Source organism: Spodoptera frugiperda, chromosome 23, assembly GCF_023101765.2.
Source record: "Spodoptera frugiperda isolate SF20-4 chromosome 23, AGI-APGP_CSIRO_Sfru_2.0, whole genome shotgun sequence".
Taxonomy (NCBI): domain Eukaryota; kingdom Metazoa; phylum Arthropoda; class Insecta; order Lepidoptera; family Noctuidae; genus Spodoptera; species Spodoptera frugiperda.
The window spans coordinates 8,836,394-8,862,012 of NC_064234.1; the positions used below are offsets into that span (position 1 = coordinate 8,836,394).

Below are 25,619 nucleotides of genomic sequence, written 5' to 3' on the forward strand. Positions count from 1 at the left end.
CATAATTACCTAAGGGCAAAATTAATGTATTGAATCATTCTAATGTCAATACTTTCTCCTTTTCAGGAATATATAAAACACATTATATTTATCTTTTACTAAATACTCTCGACTTCTCACTCTTTACTTAATTTGCACAAAATATAAAATTGACCAAGTATTTCAGCTTTCAACACGGATCGAATAACTTGTAAGTTACAAAGCAGGAAAACAAAACTTATCCAGTTTTCAGCCCACTCGTTTTCTAAAGCGCGTTCATGTTTTTAACTTGTACTTAAGTAGTTGCTTATATAAGTAATACCTAAGTTTTAAATTGTTTGTGCCCAAGTTAGGTTTAAGTACCGAGACGTTTTGCAGTAGGTGACAATTACCGGGCAATACAATCTGAACAAATCCTTGATATAATGATTTTTATGTAGATTGATCGAGTTTAGAATGCAGTGCTAATTATACACATTTAAAGGCAGGTACTTATAAGCTGTAATTGTATCTAGTCTAGTAAATGATCCCGGGCGACGCGGCGGCGGGGCGGCGCGGCGCGGCGCTTGCAAGGCCGCGTGTGGGTGCGCGCGCGACAGCGCTGGCGCCTTCACAACAACCATTTTTTGCGTGCGACACGCGCCTCGTCTCCGCTTTGATATACTCATTTGATGCGAACAATGTTATCTATTCCGTCCATAACTAAATAAACAACCAACCACTACTGACGCATGATTTTTTGATGTTCTGAAACTGCTACCGAGAAATAAAATAGGATTCGTGATTGACGTAAAACGGGTCCTTTACTACGAATACCGTGTTTGTAGAAGCACTTCATATTTCGGCGGTTAAGAAGGAATTCTACAAACAGACCTAATATGACTCATACAACAAATATGCACTAAAAGCTTGGCTCCAATTAATCACGCGAGTTCAGAGGTTCAGACTCAGCAACTGTAAATATTAATAATTAAAATAGATGCGGATTTGCGGATAAGGAATGAAAGCTTTTGATTCTTAGTATAACGGCTCCAAGTCTGTGTAAATACCTGTAACTGAATTAAACTTGATTTTTTTGCATCATAGCAAAACATAACAACAATGTCGATGATGTGTGGCGTGTAAAAAATACGCGTTGCTAGAAGAACCGGTGCGACCGCATACCGTGCGCGCGCTCGCGGCAAGGCCTCGCCACCACCTGCGCCCGCGCTCGCGTCCGCGCCCGCGCCCGCTCACACCCACTTTCACATTTAAATACGACGTATACGTAACTACCACAGGTTACAAACATAATTATCCCCGAGATAGTCACCAAACATTTACTTCTGCGAAGCTGCACAAGCACGCACCACGCCATTGGTGCTCGTTACCGCCGAGCACTCGTGAAATAATTCCTCCTAGTCATTATTGTAGTAAATAAGTTATGAATCAGATACGAGATAACAGAAGGGTTTTGAAGTTATGAGCAATTATCTTAAAATATCTCTCGTTATTGAATATAGTCTCGGGTGCCGCCGTTGCTGGCTCGAGTCGAGCCGCGCCGCGCGCCGTGCGATCATTACAGGTACTTGAGTTAGCAATTTACTTGTAACTATAAAATATAATTTATGAGATATTAATAGATTGCAGGGCCAGGACAAAAATAGTATCTCGTGTAACATTACTTAATTATCAAGCAGTCAGACGGACACGTTGCCAGCCCGCGTTAGGAATTACTGCGCATGATTCAATTATATTGTCATGAAGGAACCCAGGAGCTATTATTACGGTAGACTAGCATTTAACTGTTTATTTAGGTTCCGTGCTGGTCCTAAACTAATTGTTTGTTTTGCAGTTATGTAGTAGACTAGTAGCTCAACTCGGGCGAAAGACATATAGATAAATCAATTCGTATTATTGGTAAATCACTCGTTATACTGCAGACAGGACACAAAGTGATTATTTTTTAGATACTTGAAGATATTTGGAGCATTGAATAGTTTATGTAACATACGCTGGGCTGTGACAGCAACAACTGTATACTTATTACGATTGGCTACAACTCAGTAATTGAACAAGCCCGTAGCCAGTTAATGTAATGTTTTATTGCCAGTTAGCGGTGGAAACCTTTTAAAAATACGAGTACGAGTAGGCACACAATTCCAATTACCCACAAAATCCGTTTTTCTGAAAGTCGTGACATTAATAAATTTAACAAAAAAGCATTGAAACTATTCACCGAACTATGATTTGCAAGTTATTTGGGTACCTATCTTAAATCTCGTATGCTAATTGTAAAACTGGATCACAAGTTTGGTATGTCGCTAATTTATTGACTTTTCGATCGTAGTAGATGCAGAGATAAAGTTTACACACATTTTATGGTGGTCCCATTTAGTGTTACGCAACGCGGAGTAGCGAAGCGGATCGGTCGCGCAGTCGCACACTTCCCAAAGCATAATGATGTTAAGTTCATTGGTACGTCTCATATAATCCGCGCGTCGATAAATGGCTTGCCTCATTAAAGTAAGCGGTGCGCGGGAGCTGCGAGATGCTATCGACCGGCTACTGGTTTGTATAAAAAAGCAAGACTAATGGCACCCTCGGGTCAACATGACGCTCGCCGCTACACTCGTGCCCTCTTAAATCTTGACTCTACCGAATATTTACTTTGGTACTGTCGATACAAGAAAAAGCAATTAACCTTCACTGCCTACATTCCATCAGACGTCCAAAACATTGATAAATCATAAAAAATACCATCCGCCACATTTTGTCCCGTAGTCGCTACGTGGCAAGTGACAAAAAATGTCCATTAAGTAAGCAAATGTATATTTTAATTCAGAATAAGCGATAAATCTCGCGATGGGCTTTCGAATTCCGCGCAAGTCATCCGACGAGGTGAGATCGGCTGGGAAATACCATTATATATCTACGTACGCCGACATGTTCCTACATACATACTGATGTCGTGTCCACGACAACAGCTGTGCACCGATCGCGTATTTATTATGACTTTTTATTCTTTTATGAAATTCCAAACACTTTAAACTTCTATTCGAGACAGGCACTTTATTAACCAGATGAAGGCGGATTCTGTGGGTAATTACCTATGAGAAATAAAAATCTATGTTGCGGAATGCGGTCGGGGATAAATAATAATGGAATGTTAGGAACAGTTGCGTCGGATTCCTGTGCTCGCTGTGCTTGTCAAGAGGTTCCGCATTGTCAGTTTTTGCAGCGCGCAGACAGGCGGCGCGCGCGCTCCCGGCGGGAGTAGGGCCGGCACGCGCGTGCGCACGACGCAGCCCGCGCCCAGCCAGCACATCACACATTACTCGCAATTACCACCAAATGACTTATACATCTTCATATAAATCATATTAACTCGACGTCGTTACTCATTCGGCTAGTTAACCTAATGTGTCGTGGGAATTATAATAAACAAGAAAGCGTATAGACACAACCATGTACAGAATGCCTCTAACTTGTACACAAAATGTTACAAGTTCACTAACCAAATATATGACGTGCAGTTGACATAACAGGTTATTTCCCATGTCCTTCGATGGCACGTGAAACGTCACAGAGTTGCAGTAACAATTAGCACAAGTCCAGATACATAGATACCACTTTATTCCAGCTCAAGACAAATTAGGTTATAGCGTAGCAAGTCTAAGTGGGAGATAATTAAATAGAACTCCTAATTTGTCATTATGTTTTATAAACAAAATTATTATCACGATTCTGTCTAAATATGGTAGGTACTGTTTAAACTGTTACTACGTACTTTTCACAGCAAAATTTTAACGGAAAATACCGATTGGAATCTGAGGGTTAAGGAAAATCATTATTGTTATAACTGACGGATATGAACAAAGAATACTGTCCAATATAGACAATCCAATTAGACAGTCCAATATAGACAGTCCAATATAGACAGTATTCTTTGTCCAATCGAAAATGTACTTAAAATCACTTTCCTAAAACACAATAAAAGCACATTCCAGATTCCGAGAAGGCCGCTAATCAAACGGCTAGTTATTGTCTAGGTGTGAGTTAGTCGCACGCGCGGCATTTCATTATTATGCTGTACATGGGCCGTGATAAATTGATTTGGTGACAGTGGCCGCCGTATAGGCATACAAACGTCCCATAAGTAAACCCCGAGAGACAATTACGATCCTCCTGTTCACATTTCACACCTAACATTTATATATACATTTATCGATAAGTGCGTAACTTGTTAGATGATAGTGCTGTTACCAAGCGAACGATGTTTGTCGACTCGATATTTCTCAAGTAGTGATGTGTGACGTCGCTTTCGCAACACTCATGAAGGCTACGTTATTTTAATTTCTTAATTATATTCTGAGCCTTGTTGTAAAACACACCGCTTGCACCTGGCGTTAATTGATAAACATTATGAATATTATCTATTCAATTATTTTAATTAATTTCTGATGCATCACTTTGCAATAAAACCTTCATTTTTGATTGTAAATATATTATAAAGCATACAATATTAGGCATACTTCTGAGTCCACCTGGTCGTTCTAATCAACGATGGAATCATGTAAATTCAATGGTAATCAGTTTCATCTGACGTTTTCTCAACGTTTCAAATGTCAAATGATACCGATTCCAATTACAATCCGACTCTAAGATGATTAGGCTGTTGAAATAGGAATATATGAATGCAGATTGACATAAGTTATGCTAAGGTTAAAACAACTTATTTGAACCCAAGTTCACTTTAACCACAGAATAGTTTACAAATGATATCTACTACGTTACTCGCTGGTCGTTAACCTAAAACACGTAACTGACATTTTAATAACGTCAAGTATTATATACTTCGATTCATGAGGTCAAACTCGGATCTATATTAATTGGTTGGTTGTAATTGTCCTTATTTACAACACTATACAATACTTAATGGCGTATCTCTCATTGTTTTCATACGGAAACATCATTAATTTCGTTTAAACACTTACTTAAAACTTAGTAACTTAAAACCCTTTACCGCCCTTTACTTAACCCAGTCCTTAGCAATTGTTTTCTATACAAAATCGTTACTAAGGAATAGTTTAATGTTGACTTGACTTTGAAGAAAAATAAAAATAAATATAGCAGTTACTAGCTACCTAAGTGTTCGGTTCAATTAGCTTTTCCAGCACGTGTGTGAATCAACTCATTTATAGGTATTTGTAAGCACGACCAGACTTCAATCACGATGGTATTTGAATAAATCTTTGGTGGCAAATTGCAAATAGACTAACCTTCGGTTTAATGGTCGTTCGTTTTTCGGACCCTTTGTCTGACGTGGTTAGAATACGTATACTGAATAAAAAATTGGTGTGTTCATAGGCCAATAAACTAAATTTACTTTTTTATTACTATTATTAGTATTAATCGTGATCCTTAACCATACAAATTCCTTTTTTTATCTTCTATAAAAATTAAATAGAAATTTTACTAAGTTAGTAATTTATAAGAAATAAAAAGTATAATGATAAGTTTATTGAAAATAATAAACATCCAATATGATAAGTTCGATTTTATAATGCTTTCTATACGAAGATGAGAAGAATCTTACAAAAACTCTAAGTTAAGGCATGTGAACTCCGACAGGACAGGGATGTCCTAGACTATTTCTAGAAATCTTCTAGAAATAGTCTTATCTACATATGAAAAGAAAGTAACATATTTAAAAGCACCACATACTTTTCGTCTGGAACAAAACTCCTTGTAGCTAAATCAACATGTATGAACCACTATCTTAATATTCTTAATTCTAGTCTCACCTTACAAATACAGCGAAAGCAGCTGCTCCAATTCTGCTCAAGCCTCGCGTCCTGCAGCTTAACAGGTTCGCCTTCGTTGGAGCACGGCGCACGCTGCCCTTCTGTAATTAAAGCAAAACGTTACTTTTTTTTGGGACAAGCCACAACCTCCCATACCGCTGCAACTCCTGTAAACCAGGATCTACAGTAGATACAACGATGAAAACACCGGAACATTGAAGTCCGGCGCGTCCCAGGGACATAAATGACTGTCTTGGATCCCACAACGAAATAAATCAGAAGATATTATTAGAGGAGAAGAAAAGAAAACGATAGTTTCCACTTCCCTCGGTGAATTTAATGCAAGCAAAACGTTAATTGTTTATTTACTACTCGTAATTGGTACTAACTTAACTAACTCGACTTGAAACCAAACGCAATGTTATTTAGTATCGACTATTGACTATCGAGTCTATAATATCGGACTTGCGTAATTGTAGCAAGGTTTGTTTATGTTGTTGAGTGAAATTGTGGGCTATGGGATTATGGCTTTTCAAAGATAAGCTCTCATAATATGGTATGCATGACCGAATACAAAGGCTTCAGAAACTTTTCTATGTTTTTTTTCCTTATAATTTAGCATTATCATATATTATTTCTACGTCTTAAATATGAATAAAGATAAAATGTTCAAACTGAAATAAAAAGCTGCCAAGTGTTCCAGATAACAATAATATACATACTTAAGTAATAATAACAACATAATATTAAAAATAAAGATTAGTTTTAGTAATCCAGTGGTAATTAATTTCTCTCGCGCCCGGCACTGGTTCAGGCCATGGTGCGGAGCGAGAGGGACTGGGATGCCGTCTCCTCCTTCTGCGAAGCAGTCATGCTAGCTAAGGAGGAGGCGGGGCGCGTGAGAGAACAAACCTCCTCACGCCCCAGCCGTCGCGAGAGACACTCCGGGCGTAGGGGATCGCGGGACGATCTCCGGCCACCGTAAGTGCGGGCCTGCGGACGGCGAGCAAGGGTAGCTCGCCGCCCGACCAGATCCAGACCCGTGCGTGCGGCGCGTCGCGTTCCGGGCGCGCCTCAAAGAGCCATCAGACCACCACAGATGGGGCCCAGTAGGGCTGATGCCTGATCCGGAGCTGCGGACTACCTAGCGGGTTTACCGGGGCTTCGGGTCGAAAAGCAGGAGAAGGAACGGGGTGGTTTTTAGTCAGTAAGAGTCTGACACTCCCTTTCGCCTTGCCCAAGGCGGGAGAAGTCATTGGATGATTTTCCCCCTCAAAAAAAAAAAAGTGGTAATTAATTTGGTTTGAATAAATAAAATGTTGGTGTTACAAAGCGAAAGCCTGGCAAGGATCACGCACGATACCTGTCGAGTGTCGAACGAATGACCACGACACCACAACACCACGAGCAGTGCGGAGGAGGCTGCGGTTTGAGCAACATGCGTGGGAAACGACTGCCCTATATACCACCGCACACTGCACTGCACTGTACACGCGAATTCAGTCCAAATTCAACCAACCATTACCACTACTAAAGCACCCAAACGACCGATAACAAAAGTTCCAAAAAGATAACACAAAAATCAAAACAGAGAAAGTATCAAAACTATTTCATTATGATAAGCAATCGAACAAATTAAGAATAAGTAAATTCACCATCATTATGTTTACGTCAAGTAAATTGATTATAATTGTAAATAATATTAATAGCAAAAAAGAGAAATATTGATAGAACAGCTTAATCAAATGTTGTCGTCCTTCGAAATGCCAAATTCCAATGTAATTGGAGAGTTATTATATTGAATACATTCGGTATAAAAATACTGTCTACTTAAATACGGAATCGGAAACTACACAACGGTTCTCGAAGATTATTAGATACAACCATCATTCTTGCATATATTATAGTGCAGCGAACATCAGCGCATAGCAACACAACATATAACGAACCTAAACAAATCGTTGTAACATAGTAGGTACAAACACGTTTTTCGAAGCGAAATAGAAGCAGAGTTATATGAGTTATATCATAAAAATATTCCCAACGAGGTTATCACAAATACATTTATCTGTAAAAACATGTCGTTAAACAGCCTAGATTCTGTCGGATCGTGCCTATTTAGAGAGAACAAAGTCCCTTCGTCGGTGGTTATTGGATGCGTAGAATATTTGGTAGAGATGACATCGACACCGAGACGCAATGTCGATGTCGTGGCCGTCTGATCACATGTTACCTTGATTTAGATCCACGGATCCGCATTCTTATTACGTAGCCATCGGGCGCCACCGGCACCGGTCGGATCAGAGTCGAACTGTCCTGCGGCCGCGTCAATATTTTTGTAGGTAATTAATACATAATGTGTGCTCGTCTACGAAGCAGGATTCCTCTCGAATGTTTGCTCGCAGCTAATATTTTAATTTACTCATTTTGCAGACAGAATAAATTCCTTTAATCCGCGGGCACATTACTGCATTGTTACGAGTACTTCAATTAAATACCAACTTCATTTAGAAGCAATGAATCACCCATTCAATTCAATTGTATACGGACGAGTGACTGCCTTATAGATTTTTGTGGACACGTAGTATATTTACATTTCATCATAATATCTCGTAGCAACGAACCATTTTCAAGGTAAACGATTTTATAAATAGTTTGCTGAATTATAAATTAACAAATTAGATAGGTAATTCATATTGTTAGAGAATTATACTAAAGCTATAATGGTGATGTGTATAATTTAATGCGTGGTAAAATTCTAGTTCACGTGATCAATACGACCACCAGGAGTAGGCACATGCGACCACAATACTAATCTTAATCTACATATTAAATCTACATACTAACAAAACTGCCTTGACTACCTTGTTTATACAGAGGTCACCTGTTAATACCCTAGAAGCGATTCCCAGTTCAGAAAACATATCAATTTAATTTCTTTTACAACAGCCCGACTCTGCCTTTATATATTGAACAATATTGTAGAAGCTAAAGCAACTAATAATAGAATGTAATATAATACCCTTTTTCGTACCTTAATGAGGAAAACAGCCGCGAAGTTACCTTTGCTAACATTGCACAATAATAACAAAATTTGTGAAAGAGGAATGAAATACGTACGAGCTGTCATCGTACGAATATGAGCCCTTGAGTTTATTTAACCTACATACATTCCCGTCACGCATGTCCTTAGCACTCTGCACTCATATTAGATGAGTGTTGATAACAGCCTGTAGATAAGCGCCTTAATCGTAAATCAATGTCGTTATGCAATGTCACAGTTCGACACTGAACTTGTCCTTTACTGGATGAACTCGTTCTGGTGTCTGGATAATAACTCGATTGATTCGTATCATCAAGAGGCTTAATAGAGATGATATGTGATACTCGGACTCGTCGCCGGCCCAATTGACAATCGATACACAATATTATTCAAGGTCAAACTATAAATCCTCTTAACAATATAATAGTTCAAGCAATAAAATATCGAATGGATATTTATCGTTTTTACAAATAATTTTGGGAGCGTAGTACTTTCGTAGGCCCTATCGTAGCGTCGTAGCAGAGCTACGAAAATTTCTTTTTTGATTAACGTTTATGAAAGTTTGATACAATTCATTTTAAATATGTATATTCATGGCACTAAATCCGTTTTCTTGCACCAGTTCTCCTTGTGTTATATATTTAATGAAACACGTGTTAGCTTCTCAAGGCTTTGTTCGACTGACAATACGTTATAATTAGTAATCTGATATTTCAAACAAAATGTTCCGAAAAACCCGACACCATGTCATTAAGTATAAGAACATGCTAATAACAACAATGTACATTATATAGTAAATAAACACGGGAAAATTATCGAGCCCATAAAATTGTTTAAGTGTGATATTATTATTTAATTTATTCTCACCGTTACAGAACCGATATATTTTGGCGCGGTCATAATTCTTGAAATTAATGTATTATACGAGCTTAAAGTACTAAAGTAATATTCCATTACCGCTAAATGATATTATTATTCCGGTTAAGTGACAAGAAATTATGCAAATAACGAAAATATACGGTACTTTAAACAGTTTACACGCGATTTAATTGCAAGATTTCAGGTATTTAAGGTATATGCGAAATACCCATAAAGCGATTACCAGATATGCAGTTAACGACCACTTGGATACCTAATGGCGGCTAGATGAGAATAATTTTTAGAAAGTTGCTCCTGCAGCGATCGACGATAGTAATTCTAAGCCTAGGGATAATATTATCTTAAGCACCTATTCATATAACCCCTGAAACCGACTATCATTATCAATTTGATCTCAATGGCTTCTGAATACCGCCTAATGAAGTGGTATAGGCATATTACGCAAATAATAAACTATTCATGATAAATTACTAGCAATCTTCTACGGTCTCTATATCATTATTTTTCTATTCCTTTCATTTTGTGGCTCAATTTTTGTTAATAAATCATTACTATGCGATTTGTGGAATTTTGATATCTATCTCTATTTCTTGTCTCCAAGTATTATTATAATAAGCTTTACTTAACATAATACTGTATAGATTTTATTAATTAATAGGTAAATATTATCATAAATATTCAAATCTTGAAGGACTATTTTTAAGGAAACAATGATCTAAGATTTTGTAACACCCTAGTTCTGAATTTAGTTAAAGATTAAAATACTAACAAAACTAAATAACCATTAATGTAACAAAGTTTTGGAATATGACACCTAATTGACTGTCAAACGATCTCAGGATTTAGAGCTATAAACAAGGTGCGCTTGCGTTCACTATGCGCGTCATGATCGAGAGGCGAACGAATGTGTGATCTATGTGGGAACGGTATGGACGAAGTTTCGCAACGAACCAATTGTCGTGCCTTGTGCAATCGACCTGTCGAACCTTATTGTTAAGCTAAATATATTGTTGCAAACAACGCTTTCTTCCTCAGCTACCTCTAGTAAACAATTAGTTTACAAAGATGTTAGGTTCACTGTGTTGTAAACGGATTAAAAACTTGCTGGGATCGCTATGGATGCTTGATAATTTTTGCATAGCAACTCATATTGAGATTATCCTGTGAATATCGCGGCAGGATTTAATTATCTTCAAGCGTGTAGGACAAACTTGGATACCGTTATTAACAAAAATGAACGTAGAAGCCTCGAATTTTGAATAAAAATATTAACGTTAGCTATACAATGTGATAGGGGTGGGACTTCTAACCCGTTAAGGCTGAGTACTACATCTAATTTCATCGACAAAAAAAATAATATGGGGGGTTAAACCCCCTCCCCCTCAGATGTAGTATTCAGCCTTAACGGGTTAGAAGTCACACCCCTATCACATTGTATATTATAGAAGTGCTGTTTAAAAGTTACTTATATATTCTTCTTGTGTATCTTTTTCTTGCTTTAATATAAAAATGTTGAACAATAGTACTTACTGATGACAGCGGAGGACGCGTGGGTCGTGCTTAGTAGCGAGCAGAGGATGATGAGGGCGGCGGCGAGTGCGGCTCGGCCCCGCATGGTCGCGGCTACTCGCGCCGGCGACCAGCGCTCCGCCCGCCGTGCATCACACTCGCGCGCCACGCCACACACGCGGAACACCTGGAGCCAAGGAAACACGCATTTTATAGATAATACATACAATTACGCTATTTGATATAGTTCATCTTTCATGTTGTGAACCGCATGTTAATAGATAATCCATACAATTAGAACTGTTTATGACTGTTCGTAGGTTATGTTGTGAACAAGAAACTACTTTTGAAGACTAAGTTGTTCGCCATTGCATAACACTATACGACCTAAGAGTTGTAGAAAAGGTAGGCAGATATCACACAATCAATGTCACATAATTAAACTGTCACAATAAACTACGCACAATTGCAGCATCCGTAACACACTCAGTAATAAACACAATTGTAGCATCCGTGATAACGTGGTAAAAACTAAGCGTTTTCAAGAACTGAAAATCTCCGTATAATATAAGTTAATGAATATACAGAGAACGCTTAGAATATATAACTTTGAAATGATGTAACAGGATGAGTTACGTGTAACATGTCTATCCCGCTACGGCTACGACATTCGTAGCAAGCGTAGACCTCACTTATTTCCAAAAAAGTTTTGAATTATAATAAAGTCTTGTTTATGTATGGTATAACTTTGAAAACTCACACTAATCACTGTATAGTACATCCACATTTATAAAACTTCACTTAAAACTTTCGATAAATCATTCGCAGATCCACTTTTAATGAATAAAATCCGAGTTAAACTACTTAAAAACGAATTTATGCAAAAATCAACCGGTACAGTTCACATCGGACCACGATGAAGTTATTTATTTTTTTTAGTTTATCCTCCGAGCCACGTCTTTCCGACAAGTTTTTCCAAACGTAAATAACATTTTATTAATACATTACTGTCAATCACCCGATTACTTTTGTCAGAATCTGATACAAACTAAAATTGAAAGAGGTGATGAAGTCATAATTTTCCTTCTATTTTATAAATTCGTTTGTATGTTTATTTATTTTTCTTAGTCACAACATTCGTTTGTATCGTGTGTGATACAATATGTTTACATAACGACACACGTACGTACGTGCGTGCGTACTACAGTAATAAAGATACGGGTAGGTAATCGGCACCGTGTAACGTGTCACACTAATAAATCCCTAAATATTAGTTAGACTACATATTATTGAGATGGTTTAATAAATATCAAGAATTATCCTTAGTTATTGCGGCTTTAAGTTATGTGGGAACATTATCGTATAGTTTGGCTGATGATATTTAAATTAATACTAAATTTTAAGTGATGTTGAATTGTGATCATTCTGCAAGCTTAGTTCTGTTGAGCTATAATAAATTTAGCTTTAAGAAAACACGTAAGCATGTCGTACAACAGCAACCTATGGTAGGCCACAACACCATAACGTGTATATCTCGAGGCATGGTCTAATTAATAATTCAAAGTTAATGAGAGAATGAATGACCCCGCACATAGTGGACCATCGGTTCTACACTTGATAGAATGCCGGGCTGATGTCCTTAACGCATTTTTTACAACATTCCGCACGTACGTTGACCTCGAGTACTCGGACATATAGCATTTATTCATTAATAATAACACAGTCAAGCAAAAAGTGGTTCATATTAAGTGCGTTTACACGACCATCGAAGCCGGGACCGAGTGCGATCCAACCACACTCACTACCTCTTTTGACTACACGAGTATTGTCAATTACCTTAGTTCCGGTTTAAGATCCTCCTCAGTAATGCGTTTTAGGCACACTTTATAAAAAAAATCTTACAAAAACCTAATTGAATCGCTTAACACAGTAAACTTTTTGTAGAATGTAAATAAATCATAGTTCGCTTTATTAACACGGAATGAGTTAACGAATCCTAGTTGAGTAAATAAAGCGCACCGTTGGAATCCATTTGAATTATAATTACACAGGCTTTATGTAATGTTATTTATTCTTCAGTTAATTATAAAAGTTTCATTAACAGACGTACTACATCCGGCGCAGACGGCAGAAAAACTCGCGTCGAAGAAAAACTTATGAGTGCAGAAGCATTTATACAATTGAAACTCAAGTGAAGTCTGTCTTCTTAGAAACTAGAATCAGCAGTGATAATATTAATCAGTTTCCGAGAAGTAGAGGAGATCAGTGAACAAAACACCAATGACACAAGCCACAGTCTCCGAGAATCTCTGATAAAAGCCAGTAGCGGCCGCATACGCTACTAGTATTGTTTTATTTTTTGTCTAACATGTCAATCATCCCGTTGTTAATCGAGAAAATACCGATCGGACAATAGAAGCGATAAAAAGTTTAAGTTGATATAAGAATAACAAGCACGTTATTAGCATACTACGCATATAATGTTATCGTAGTGCTTTGTTACTTAATGACTGCTTACAATTTAACTTACATTAATCATAGATGGACACACGATAATGACTTATGTCACCTGTGTGTGGTGGCTGAGAATTTTAGTAGAAAACGTTTACTAGTCGCGTTGATATTATATGTTATGGTAGAGGTACTAACTTTCAAATCTGTTGACATTGCTCGGAGTGGTGAGTTGTAAATCCTCACAGAGACGGTCGACCAACCGCACCAGACATGTGGAGGCAACTGACTGAAAGGCTGAGAGGCAACAGGTTCGCCGAAGAGGTGCCGAGTGGGCAAGCGCGCGAGCAATCCTGGAAGCCCGTGCTAAGCATTTGATTGAATTCGTTGAGTTCTGCGTGGACATTATTCACAATGGAATGCTTCCTCGAATACATTGTGCAAGACGCTTACTGATAAATTGTTGCAAAAAGAAAGTCCCACACGATTCGTCGGAACTGATTTATTATAAAATGTAATATTTATAACAGCCGCCGCTGATCTTGTGAGTTACTTTGTCATTGTGTTGCCACAAATCGTTATCAGTATTGAAAATCGAAACGATCCGAAACAAGGATGGGTCTTCATCATTATAAGTTCGTCTCATGTATTAATTAATACTATTTATACAAAGAAAAATGAAATCACATAAATAAATTATTATTTTAATTGGACATCACTACAGCCATGTTAAACAGCCCACAATCACAGGATTTACAGTTAATTGCATGTGTAATTCATGAGCTATGTTTTAACGAATAAATATGACTAATTAAACGTTATTTTTCCACGACATTGTGCCCCTTTAAGGTAAAAACTCCGACTGCGACGTTAACAACGTGTGATCTCGATATCGTAGCAACGTAGCACTGACGACGTATTCAATAGAAGCAATCAAGCTTCAATCTCCCACTTAATAATCAGGTAAACACATTCAACCCCTCTAATATTATATCTAGACGAGGCTATTTGAGTAATTTAGCAATATTATATGCCTATCTCAAAACTGATTAATAGGTTCCAATATGGCTTTCCCGCGATTTTGTTTGGGCTTACATTTAAACGCGAAATAATATAGGTAGATGAAGATAGGGTCTTAAAGAGAAATGTTCGCCATCATACGTGACAATCGTGTAGCCAAGTAACTTTATCAACCGCCTGCTGTGACAGCTGCAGACGAACCATATACTTAAGCGCATACAGGTACAAGCATACGAGAACATTTAGAAAGCCGCTTTTAAAATCGGGCGTAGGGCCCGCAAGTGGCAAGCGAGTGTGAAGACGGGTGCCACCGCAGCGGGCGTCGTGCCGTCACCTACTTTCACGGAGGCAGCAACGGAGGAGCGCCCGGCGGCCGCGCGGGCCAGCGCAGGCGCTGCGGGACCGGGGCGCGGGCCGCGGGGGGGAGGGGGGAGGCTGCATGCGCGCGACAAGGTCGCCGTGAGGCAAACCACTCGTCGACAGAATTTCTTCGGCGCAGAGACACGCGCATACCAGTCCGGGAGCGGAACGCGGTCGCAATAAAAACGCTCGGATATATTTCACGCGTGCGCAACATTATCTCGTCGCTCTCGGCTCCGATTACTTAATGCTCCGCAGCTAACTGTACAAGCGGAGAGAAACAAGATCAGGTTTTTTCTTAGCAGGTTCGATGATCGCAGGGCGACACCTCCAGGGTGCACTTCTCAGCGAAATTTGTTGTATGACAAACATAAACACACGCACTACGTTGCTGAAAGCTCTAGATTTCCGAGCGACTACACTTTGAAATGTTGTTGCGAATTTTCACACATTTTCAAACTTCATTTCAATCTTCCGACTAAAACTTCAGTTCCTACAAAACTAACACCAATTTTCCTTAGAAGAACTGACAAGTTCGAGAAAATAAAGTCAGTGCGCTCACTCTGCGAAAGTTAAAGTCTCCCATGTTATAGTAGCGGTTCTACAATAATCTCTATAGCTTTTGCTCTGCGCCAGTGTGTCGGTTATTGGACCATACCACAATTATTATCTCTAGCTGCCTAAACATAGGGGTAACAACCGATTATGTGAACCGATTACACAATTTAATACAGACAACAGAATCAAATAACTACATGGTGTGTGTATTTCTAAAGACCCAAATCCAATGTAAATAGAATGTTTGCTGTAATGAGCCGTCTAATCTCGCTTATCTCTTACAGACATTATTTTTAAACCCTAAAATCCTAACGGAGTAAGCAGGCTACGTGCACCAACGAACTTAATTTAAAACAATATTGTCAACGTCTGGTAGCCCGCAGCACCCGTGCAAGGGACCCAGCTATTTATACCATTAGTACAGCGATTATCATTATGCCACTGTACTGCGATTTATCTACAGCAAATATTGGAGGTGAATCCGTAATTACCTCTTGTTTGTAGACCCAAGATAAATTCGTTTCGTAGCTACGTGCGAATGGGTATTTCCTGAGAACTTGTGCATATCATTGTTTTAATGTAATAAAGTGTTAAACTGAAGTGAATGAACAGGGATACTCCGTAGAGTACAAAGGTTGGAATTATAAAATTGAATAGTAGTTTCGGTAGCAAATGTTAGATTTCCTTGTGTTGTAAAAACAATGAGTACCGTTGATTGACGAGGCAGCGTCTGGCAGCTAATTGAGTTAACAGCCCAAACACAACATGTCCATTAAGTGGCCTCTGCAAACAGTGGCTGGTGTCGAGAGCGCGGCTCGAGACCACATTACTAGCAGGTCATCATCCCGCCGACATTAATCTGATACAATGACAATTAAACGGCAGATGCTTTGGGGTGCACAATTGAATCGGATCTAGTTAGTGAGCTCAAAATGGATACAGTTATTAATTATGACGTCACTTCGTTTATAGTGACGTCAATTGGTATACATTCTTTTTTCACAATGGCATATACTACTTGTTGGAATTCAAAGGAACTGATAGATTCTACTATCTATAATAATATATACGTGTACCATTGAACCCAAGATAATACGAAACTTATGCATTATCCCTACCTAGCTGTGTATAAGTAGATGCTTACAAGGGGTATGAACCCAAACGAGTTATCCTCACTTGCATAGAATCCGAATACCTCGTAAACTTCGTGTTTTGTTTTTAATACCTCCTCTATACGGCGGTTAAACATGCCATTATTTTGCCAATAGATAAATAATCTTTTTGTTGTTTGGTCCCTTGCGACGCCCAGTAGCTTTTTCGCGACCACACAAATAATATTAACAGTATTTTCATGTTAATAGGATAATTAGTACGAATGCTTTATACCAGGAAGTATAACAGGTCTTAAGTAGTTTCTCGCATTGTTGTAGTTTACATAAAACCTCATGTTTAGTGTTGAGTGTACGGCATTCCATTGGCAAGTATCACAGGCACCATTGTTTGCGGTAACGAAACAATAAAATAGAAGAATTTAAGAATCCATTAAAGCTATTAGTACTATGAGATTAGTTGACAATGAGTAATGGTACGAAGAAGTTAACAATTTTATTAGTGTCAAGTTGATATTGATTTATGTCGGGTTTTCACTTCGCTTCGGTTTAGCTATGGGAAAAATTAACGAACAATTTGAGTAAGAGATATTTTTATCTTTGTTACTTATTAATAAATGACGTATTCGTTGGTCATTTAAATACATAATAAGATAAACAATGTGTACCTCCGGTTTTACGCGGAAACTCCGCTTTAAACTTGATTTAACGAAATATTTCTAATGTTATTTTAAAACTTTGTTTTGCATATTACAATATTTATGTTACTGTCGTACTTTTAAATTGTGTATCCTAGTAACTTGAAGCTCCTACCAGACGTCATCAAATCACACACTTCTTTGTCCTTAACATTAAACTTTTCTTCCGCCTTTTTCTTTCTTTATGCATCAACATGTAACTTGATTGCTTAAGGCCTGTGATATAGTATGTGATTAAGTTTCTGCTACTGATATTTTGACAAATTTACCAAACATAATCTGTCAGTGAAGAGAAGGCATACACGGAGACTAAGATACAAAGCAGTCAGGATCGACTGCTTCAAGCTGCAACTCCATAGTGGACTATAGACTTCGACGTACCTACACACATGCAGCAGTTAAGCTAACTGCCCAAGCAGTTATTAATGCCAGCTTCAAGCTGTTGACTCTAACTGCAAGAGCGGTCCTGGTAACTGCTCGAAGAGTCCGTGTAAAGCGGCTCTTACAGCAGCTGAATCAGACATCGTGAAACAGACTCTAACCGCCGTACTCAAAGCCATTTAATGATTACTTAAACCTTCCTTAGTAACGAATTTGTATCGAAAACAATTGCTAAGGATTGGGTTAAGTAATCATTAAATGACTCTGAGTACGACGGTGTTACTTTAAATAAACTAAGTAGTGCATTAAAACGGCATATAAATACAAAACATAGTTACCATTATTATGTACAAGTCTGCATGTACTAATGAGATAAAATAGTTTTATCTGCGCAATCCATGCGCTTTATTTTGAGTTTTATCATTTAATTAATTACACATAACGCTGCTAATTTAAATTCTATGTATTTATGTAAAATACCTAATAAATTATATTAGTTTTAATCAGTACAAAATAAATAAAACATGTAATTTTTATTTGTACGAGTAAATTGTGATTAGTGAAGCATTATCAGGCTTTTCGATTTCGTAATTGTCCATAGTGTTGCAGGATATGGAATTATACTTCCCTTGGGATTGCCAGCAGTATGTGTTGTTCATAAAATTACTGGTGAAATTACATCATAACATAACATTACAGCGTTTTACCCGAAAGGAGTTAGCCAAAAAGTTTGAACTAAATATATTCAATGTCACACCCACTTTTTCACCAGTTAGGGATATTATGAGTCCTATGTAATATGGAGTAGGTTTACCTTATACCTGGTACAATAAGCAAATGCTTTCCTAAGAAAATTTCATTAAGAGAATTTTCGTAAAAAAGAAAAAAAATCTCATTCAATATAGGAGGCATATTAGTAACATCTGCCCTTATTCTTTGATCAAGAACATGTCGGTATATTCAGGGGTCCTTTATGTTTTAAATTACAGTGGGTGTGGCAGGTGGGGAGGGTTGCTTTAGTCGCCACGCCCTCTCACCTTGTCACGCCTACCTATTGCCTATCACTTGAGATCCACGTAGTCACATGTACCTATACATATACCTATTACCTATGCGTTAATAACAAGAAGAATAGTCCTAAATCATCAGACAATACGAACTAAATTAGCTTACGCAAGAATAGATTACATTTTTGCCCTTTGTAGATCATAGAGTATAAATTACATGACAACTGAAAATAAATATTGTAAATTATCGTTTAATATTAACACACAAAATGTATATCAAACAAAACTTATATGTAGATAGATATGAACTGTTGTAACAAAATAATAATACATTTTGCCGTCGAAACAACAAACGGCCGTGAACCCGAGCATCCATATAAAGAACTACAATGAAGTTTATTATAAACTGATCTTGAAGAGCAACAAAATGTCACCGCGAGCAGATAATTAGCTGGTATAGGCGCATGCGCATATAGTTAACGAATGGAAAATAATCTGGCAGAACAATAGGGTTGAGATACGAGTTGAATTATTAATAGAGTTAATGAGGCGTTCGTCGATAGCGGGGTGAGCGGAGCGACCTCGCGCCGCCTGATAGGCCCACGCAGCCTGATTGTCGCCAGCTACCCGAACCCAGGGCTGCCAACCACCGCCGCGCCGAGCTGCGCATACGCATCGACAGGGCTTCCCCCACTAATTCCCTGTAAAACCTAGCCTCAATAACATTTATAACATTTTCCTGTAATTTCATTTGAATTCTTAGTACAGAGATAACAAATTAATTGATATGATATGATATAATAAATATTCCTCGATGACTTTTATTACATAGAAGCTATTTTTCTCCTTATCGATTACATGATTGCATGACTATAAGCTGAAGAATTTATTACAAAATCCTTTTCTGACGATTCCGGATTCCGGATTTAGCAACCCTATACTAATAAGTACTTTTATAGGTACTCATCCGTTCGATGTAGCACTATGTTGTAGTATATAGAGTTCAAATTCCTTTAGCAAAAAGATTTACATGTTAAAATTTTATCTAATTGTTTAACTCAGTAAAAAAGTAAGCCACGTGCTACCAGACTAAGTTGTATCAGTGAATCTGTTTTAATAGCACATTGAGATTAAAAGATTACGAGATAAGTAGGGACTGATTTTGTGTTGGTAGTCAAATAAGTGTAACGCACACATACATAAGTACTAGGTACAATGAGACTAGGTAATGTAGTTTGTACCATTGCTTTAAGATTGGATTTAGAAAGATTTAACGATAGTTTATTCATTGTAGTGACAGTTTTGGTATTAAAAAGCTGTCTAACCATTAAAAATAAATGACGATCTTCTGTCTGTACCCTCAGTACGAGTTTGCTTTACGTTTAAAGTAATGGAAACGTGAGTGCGTTCGGCGCTCTGATTGGTTGGTTTATTCGAGCCGACCAATCAGAGCGCCGACGCACTCTCGTTTCGATTACTTTAAACAAACTTATACTAAGGGTACTGAATTGTATCATGAACCTAATAGGAATCATAATAATGTTCAAATTATTTCGCACTACAAGGAAAAATAGACTTTACACAAAAAACAGGATGTTATATTACTTTTCCCTACCACGAATTCAAGTTAGGGGAATACCAAATAAATTAGGTACTTACATGGTAAATAACACGGACCACGGTTAATAAGTCATGATTTCGTGCTTCCTAATTTCCTTGTACAAGCGGAAATTCCAAATACTACAAGTCATTGTTAGAAATTAAACAGTTACACGAATCATGTCTTTTAACGAGAGCTTCAGTTTATTCCTATTTCCCACAAAATGTTTATACTAGTGCTGTAACATTAATATAAAGAAACTCTCTAGAATGAGACTAGAGATTACTGAAACTAGTGATCGAGACTTCAGAGACAAAAACTCCTTAGAAAACATGTGAACCCTTTTACGCCTGCCTAAATAACATTGACTATACAATAAGTGCAATGTGATCCACTATGGAGTGAAGATTATGGTAAAGCCATAGTCCAGCAGTATACTGTCACAGGCTACTAATGTTGAATTGCGTATGACATTCATTTTGTACCAATACGATATTCTATTTACTATTCTCTAACGCATATAATATAAAAACAATACTGTTCTGCATTTCTTAAACGTATAAACAATAACAAACACAAAGTATCATAATCCGCATTTCCTCATATTTTTGGAAACAGGGCTACAAACCTTAAGCCTTACTTAAAGCGTAGATAAAAAATTTTGTTCAATGAAATATTCCATTTGTTATTATCGTCGTACTGTTGCACAACTAATAAACTCGGATTGAGCCCAGCACTCGCCTCTCTGACTCCTGATAACGGAGGTCGCCGACTATTCATTCAAGTTGTAATTAAAATAAAATGAATGAAGACCATTCCTAATTTTACATTAAAAACTTTACTATGTGTGATAACTATGATAACTGACACTTTTAAGCAGTGTCTATCTACCATTACGTCTTATTTTTTGCATAAAGACACTTATTTTATTGGAATATCGAGATATCTAGTAATAGCTGCCTTTTGAGCGAGAATTTTAATTCACCACTTTTTTTGAGGAGGGAAAATCATCCAATGACCTCTCCCACCTTGGGCGACGCGAGAGGCTGCTCTTACTGACTAAACACCACCCCGTTCCTACTCCTGCTTTTCGAGCCGGAGCCCCGGTAAACGCGCTAGGTAGTCCGCAGCTCTCATAAACCTCACGTAAAATTACGATTACCCATTAGCCGGTATATAAGACACAATAGAAAACACATTATGTCTCGCGTGGATTTGCGTGCATACCACCGTTCAAGGCTCAATAATCTGCATGGATTCTAATATAAGGACTGATAGTATATTGGACAATAAACTATTACAAAGGTGCTATTAAGAAAAGAGGGCGTGCAAGTCACCTTTCCTTTCGTAGGACAAAAGGCGCTGTTTTGTTATCAAGATAATCCACTTGGTAACTACAAACTACAGACAAGTCAGTACCTACGTCTTTCACGTCAGCACAAGTCCCAACACGTACGAGTTATCATATTGAAAAACCGTGACGATACAAGATAAATAATAAAAAAAGGTATTCACGTTCAACGTCCAACTATTAGAGTTAAACGATCAAATAGGTATAATTGTAGTACAAAAATAACACTGGAGTAAGATTTTTCGCTGTTTAGGTAAGTATCTAAAAGTTCAATATTATTTTTAACATTTAGGAAATAACTTCTTTTATAAGTATAAACATAAAGTCTTGCTAAATTATAAACATAAATGTTTAACAAAAATCACTACCAGTTTTATCCATGACACTATATCATACGTAATATAGGTCGAACAATAATAGAAAATGCTAGGATGACTTAATACAGATTTCTCGTCTGAACAGTTTTTCTTTAATTTCAACCGGATAAAACTAGTTTCCGATGAACAAAAGTTTACTTTAGCAATCACTGTATCTTTGTTTCTTTGAATTAGAACCGTAAGTTTATTATGATTACGGGCTATTTCCTAATAAACTTATATTTTGCACGATCAGAAGAATAAATACAGTTCGCTGAAAAAATGTTACTCAACCGTACATCCTTCTTGCATTCTCGTAATCAGAGTGGTCAGATACTACTCCATTTTGCACGTGCAGTTTTCTTTTACATCAATCTTGCTTTATCTAACTTTTTTACACGGTACTTTGTCCTTTTGTCCCAGCATTTGTATATCATTGACTTATTTATAGAATTTACTGAAATTCAGGGATAAACCACATGACAGCTTTCCACACCTGAATCTATAAAACGACAACTCGTCTGCCAAGAACTAGCTCTCTTACGTAAGAGAAGCCCTTAATTCAGCAGTTAAAACGACATGGACATGCAAATCTCTATAGCACCTGTTTCCCTGTTAAGTTATTACAGAGTTAACCCTAATAGACACAAGTAACGAATAGAAAACGATAAATCGATTATCAACAATGATATTAACAGAAAACAATCGTATCACTTCATCGATTCTGTCTGTATAACAACACGATAAACTGAATTCTTCAAATATTTACCGATTATGATCATAGTGACGTCACAACGGATTGAGTTACTCGATGACGCTCTTATCGATAAGAGTTTGATTGTTCATTCGATTGCAATACAATTTCATCAGTATAGGCAAGTAATCTCTTTGTTTACATTATATGAACATTCATTAAGTTGCTATCGGTTCTGATGAAAGAATACTTAATTGCGAAGTGTTTGGTTTTAAGTAGCATGACATAACATAATCACCTTCTCTTTAAGGATTATCGTTAATGTGTATTACCCATGTCTATAAAGTACTATTAGTATATGCTATTGTAGCGTATAATGTTCCGGCGCAGACTGCCTGACGGTTCACCGGGGCTCCGGCTCGAAAAGCATGAGTAGGAACGGAGTAATTTTTAGTCAGTTCGGATCTGACACTCCCACTTGCCTCGCCCAAGGCGGGAAAAAGCATTAGATGATTTTCCCCCTCAAAAAAAGTGTTGTATAAGAGTGAATACGTTTACTGAGATATTCCAACTTTTAATCAACTGCAATCAATCAGTTAATTGATTTAAGGGCACTGTATTTACTACAGATGTTAAAATTAAACAACAATTAGAATGTGCCTATTAATAGTAACTAGTAATGTGTTCCAATAAAGTTATAGTATCGGTATACGGGCTTGCTTAGTTATTTCACCTAATATTAACACAGCAATTGTCACTATATACTTTGTAACATAAGTTAGTAGCTAATGAACTAAGTAGGTGGTCGGAATCAATTAGTTTGTATTCATTATACTATATTACAAGTACTTATAATTACAATAACATCCGGGTTTACACAGATATTGGATGCTTGGATATCGCGGAAACGCCCGGGATTAAGAGTATATAGATATGCAGACATGTACTTACTTATGTGACTAATTAAAATGGTTTCAAGTAATGACTGGTCTGCCGAAAAAGAACTATATGAAGACAAAATATTTTTTATATGTCTATCAATAAAAAATCATTATCCAGTTAAAATGTTACCTTTAAAAAGTCTAATTATATTAAAACAATTCATTTATTTGGTAATAAGTATGATTGAGTTTAAGCATCATCATAATCTTTGTACCTAAAATAAGTAAACAAAATAAGGTATCATTAACAAATAGGTAATTTCTTGATGAATTCGGCTCTACTCACTCGTTACTTTGCCATTTCACTCAAATAATTACAACACAGTTACAAATCTTAGGAACTGTTGGATAAAATAAATATTTGGACTTAATACTACATACATAGGTAAACCGATAATGTGAAGCAAGTCACCATTACGCGATTATTTCATTTTAAATGCAAATTTGCATAATGTCTACACGTGGCTACGGCGTAGCTGTTGTAGTCCCTAAACTAATGTCAATGACCTCCCAATATTTGAAGGTATTATTTACTAGGCATTAAGAGTATATTGTATTGGTTCAATTCAAAATTTACTCGTAATGCACCTAATGATCATTTCGAACTGACCAACGATTTGTAAAATGCGTCTACTTTCACGTTTAAGAAAAAAAAAGAATACTGTGGAAAATATGTTTCATGACGTCACGAAAATATTGATTACAAGTCTATTATATAGGTTTGACAGTTGAACATTAGATTTCATGAAATAAAATCAAAATAGTTACATACAAAGTCAATATATGCAAATTAATTTATACCAAGTTATAGAAGACAGTCCAATACGGTTCCATTACCAAACACCGATTAAAATTAGACACAAACATGAAGTATTCTAACTCTAATACAAAGTACAAGGCAAGATTAATTAGCGAAGATTCGTGAGAAACGTCCAGTGAAATGCTTGCGTTATCTTCCAGTTTAAAAGGTTATCTTTGCTACACTTTGTATTAATTAAACATAGCACTATTGTTAGCAAAACCTATATGTTAGTGACTGGGAGTTGACTGATCTATCCGTTGGTCGAGGGAATGATTTTGAGATAGTGTACAGTGAAACCTCGTTAAGTGAGACAGCCAAGGGACCTTCAAATTGGTATCACTTATAGAGGTATTCCACTAACCCAGTGTCTCAGATAACCAGGTATAAATAAACATTTGTCTCATTTACAGAGGGTTCTATTAATGGAGGTGAACATACGGGTTATTTTACATAAAGAGGTGTGATTCTTAAATAAAACAATGTGTTATGTGCACATTATAAATGAATAAGAATAAGTAAATCAACAAATAAAACGATGTTGTCTCAGTTACTGAGGTTTATGCATTAAAATTCACTTGCTGTCTCAGTTATAGAGGTAACTAAGATGATAAATCGAAAGAACGAATCCCAGATATAGAGGGTTGTTTGTCCCACTAATAAAGGTAATTCAGTGCCAATGGGTAGGGACCTCAGTACGAGTTCCATTTGTGGAGGTTTCTCACTTATCCAGGTCCCACTTAACCAAGTTTCACTGTATATGGTTTTTGTATCGTAGAAGTTAAGCATGGCATGCTATGTGCTGAAATGTCGTTTGGTGGTTAAGGCAATAAATACCCTATGTTCATCATCAAACGTCTTTAACTAATTAACATTATAGTAGAACTCAATTATAAAGTAGGGCTAAAATAACACCCTTTTTTCTGTTCTCCAATTACATTTTGAATCTTTTGAAAAAAATAGCAAGTCCTTCTTTTGTTATCAAACAATAAAAGTTGATAACTACAATCGATATTAAGAATTTTGAGATCAAAAGTTAGTCTATTAAACTGAAAGAAAACAAATTTTAACATGCTTTGAGGATAGGCTGAAAAGCCG

The 25,619-nt window shown here is 37.0% G+C and overlaps 1 protein-coding gene and 1 long non-coding RNA gene across 4 annotated transcripts in view; both read right to left on the reverse strand.

Moving 5' to 3' along the window:
• LOC126912151 (uncharacterized) overlaps window positions 1–25,619 on the reverse strand; it is an 86,490-nt gene that overhangs the window by 55,257 nt on the left and 5,614 nt on the right. The window lies entirely within an intron of this gene.
• Window positions 1–25,619, reverse strand: part of LOC118267246 (BMP-binding endothelial regulator protein) — a 53,758-nt gene that overhangs the window by 16,152 nt on the left and 11,987 nt on the right. Inside the window, exons 1-3 of one of the 3 annotated variants that reach the window (XM_050702819.1) lie at window positions 13,846–13,985; window positions 11,218–11,383; window positions 5,766–5,866 (exon numbers count right to left, since the gene is read on the reverse strand). In XM_050702819.1, the coding sequence (XP_050558776.1) occupies window positions 5,766–5,866; window positions 11,218–11,383; window positions 13,846–13,863 (285 nt within the window). In that variant the 5' untranslated portion in view covers window positions 13,864–13,985. Of the gene's footprint in view, window positions 1–5,765; window positions 5,867–11,217; window positions 11,384–13,845; window positions 13,986–25,619 lie in introns of those variants that run through there. The other 2 variants (XM_050702818.1, XM_050702820.1) reach the window with 2 other exon arrangements.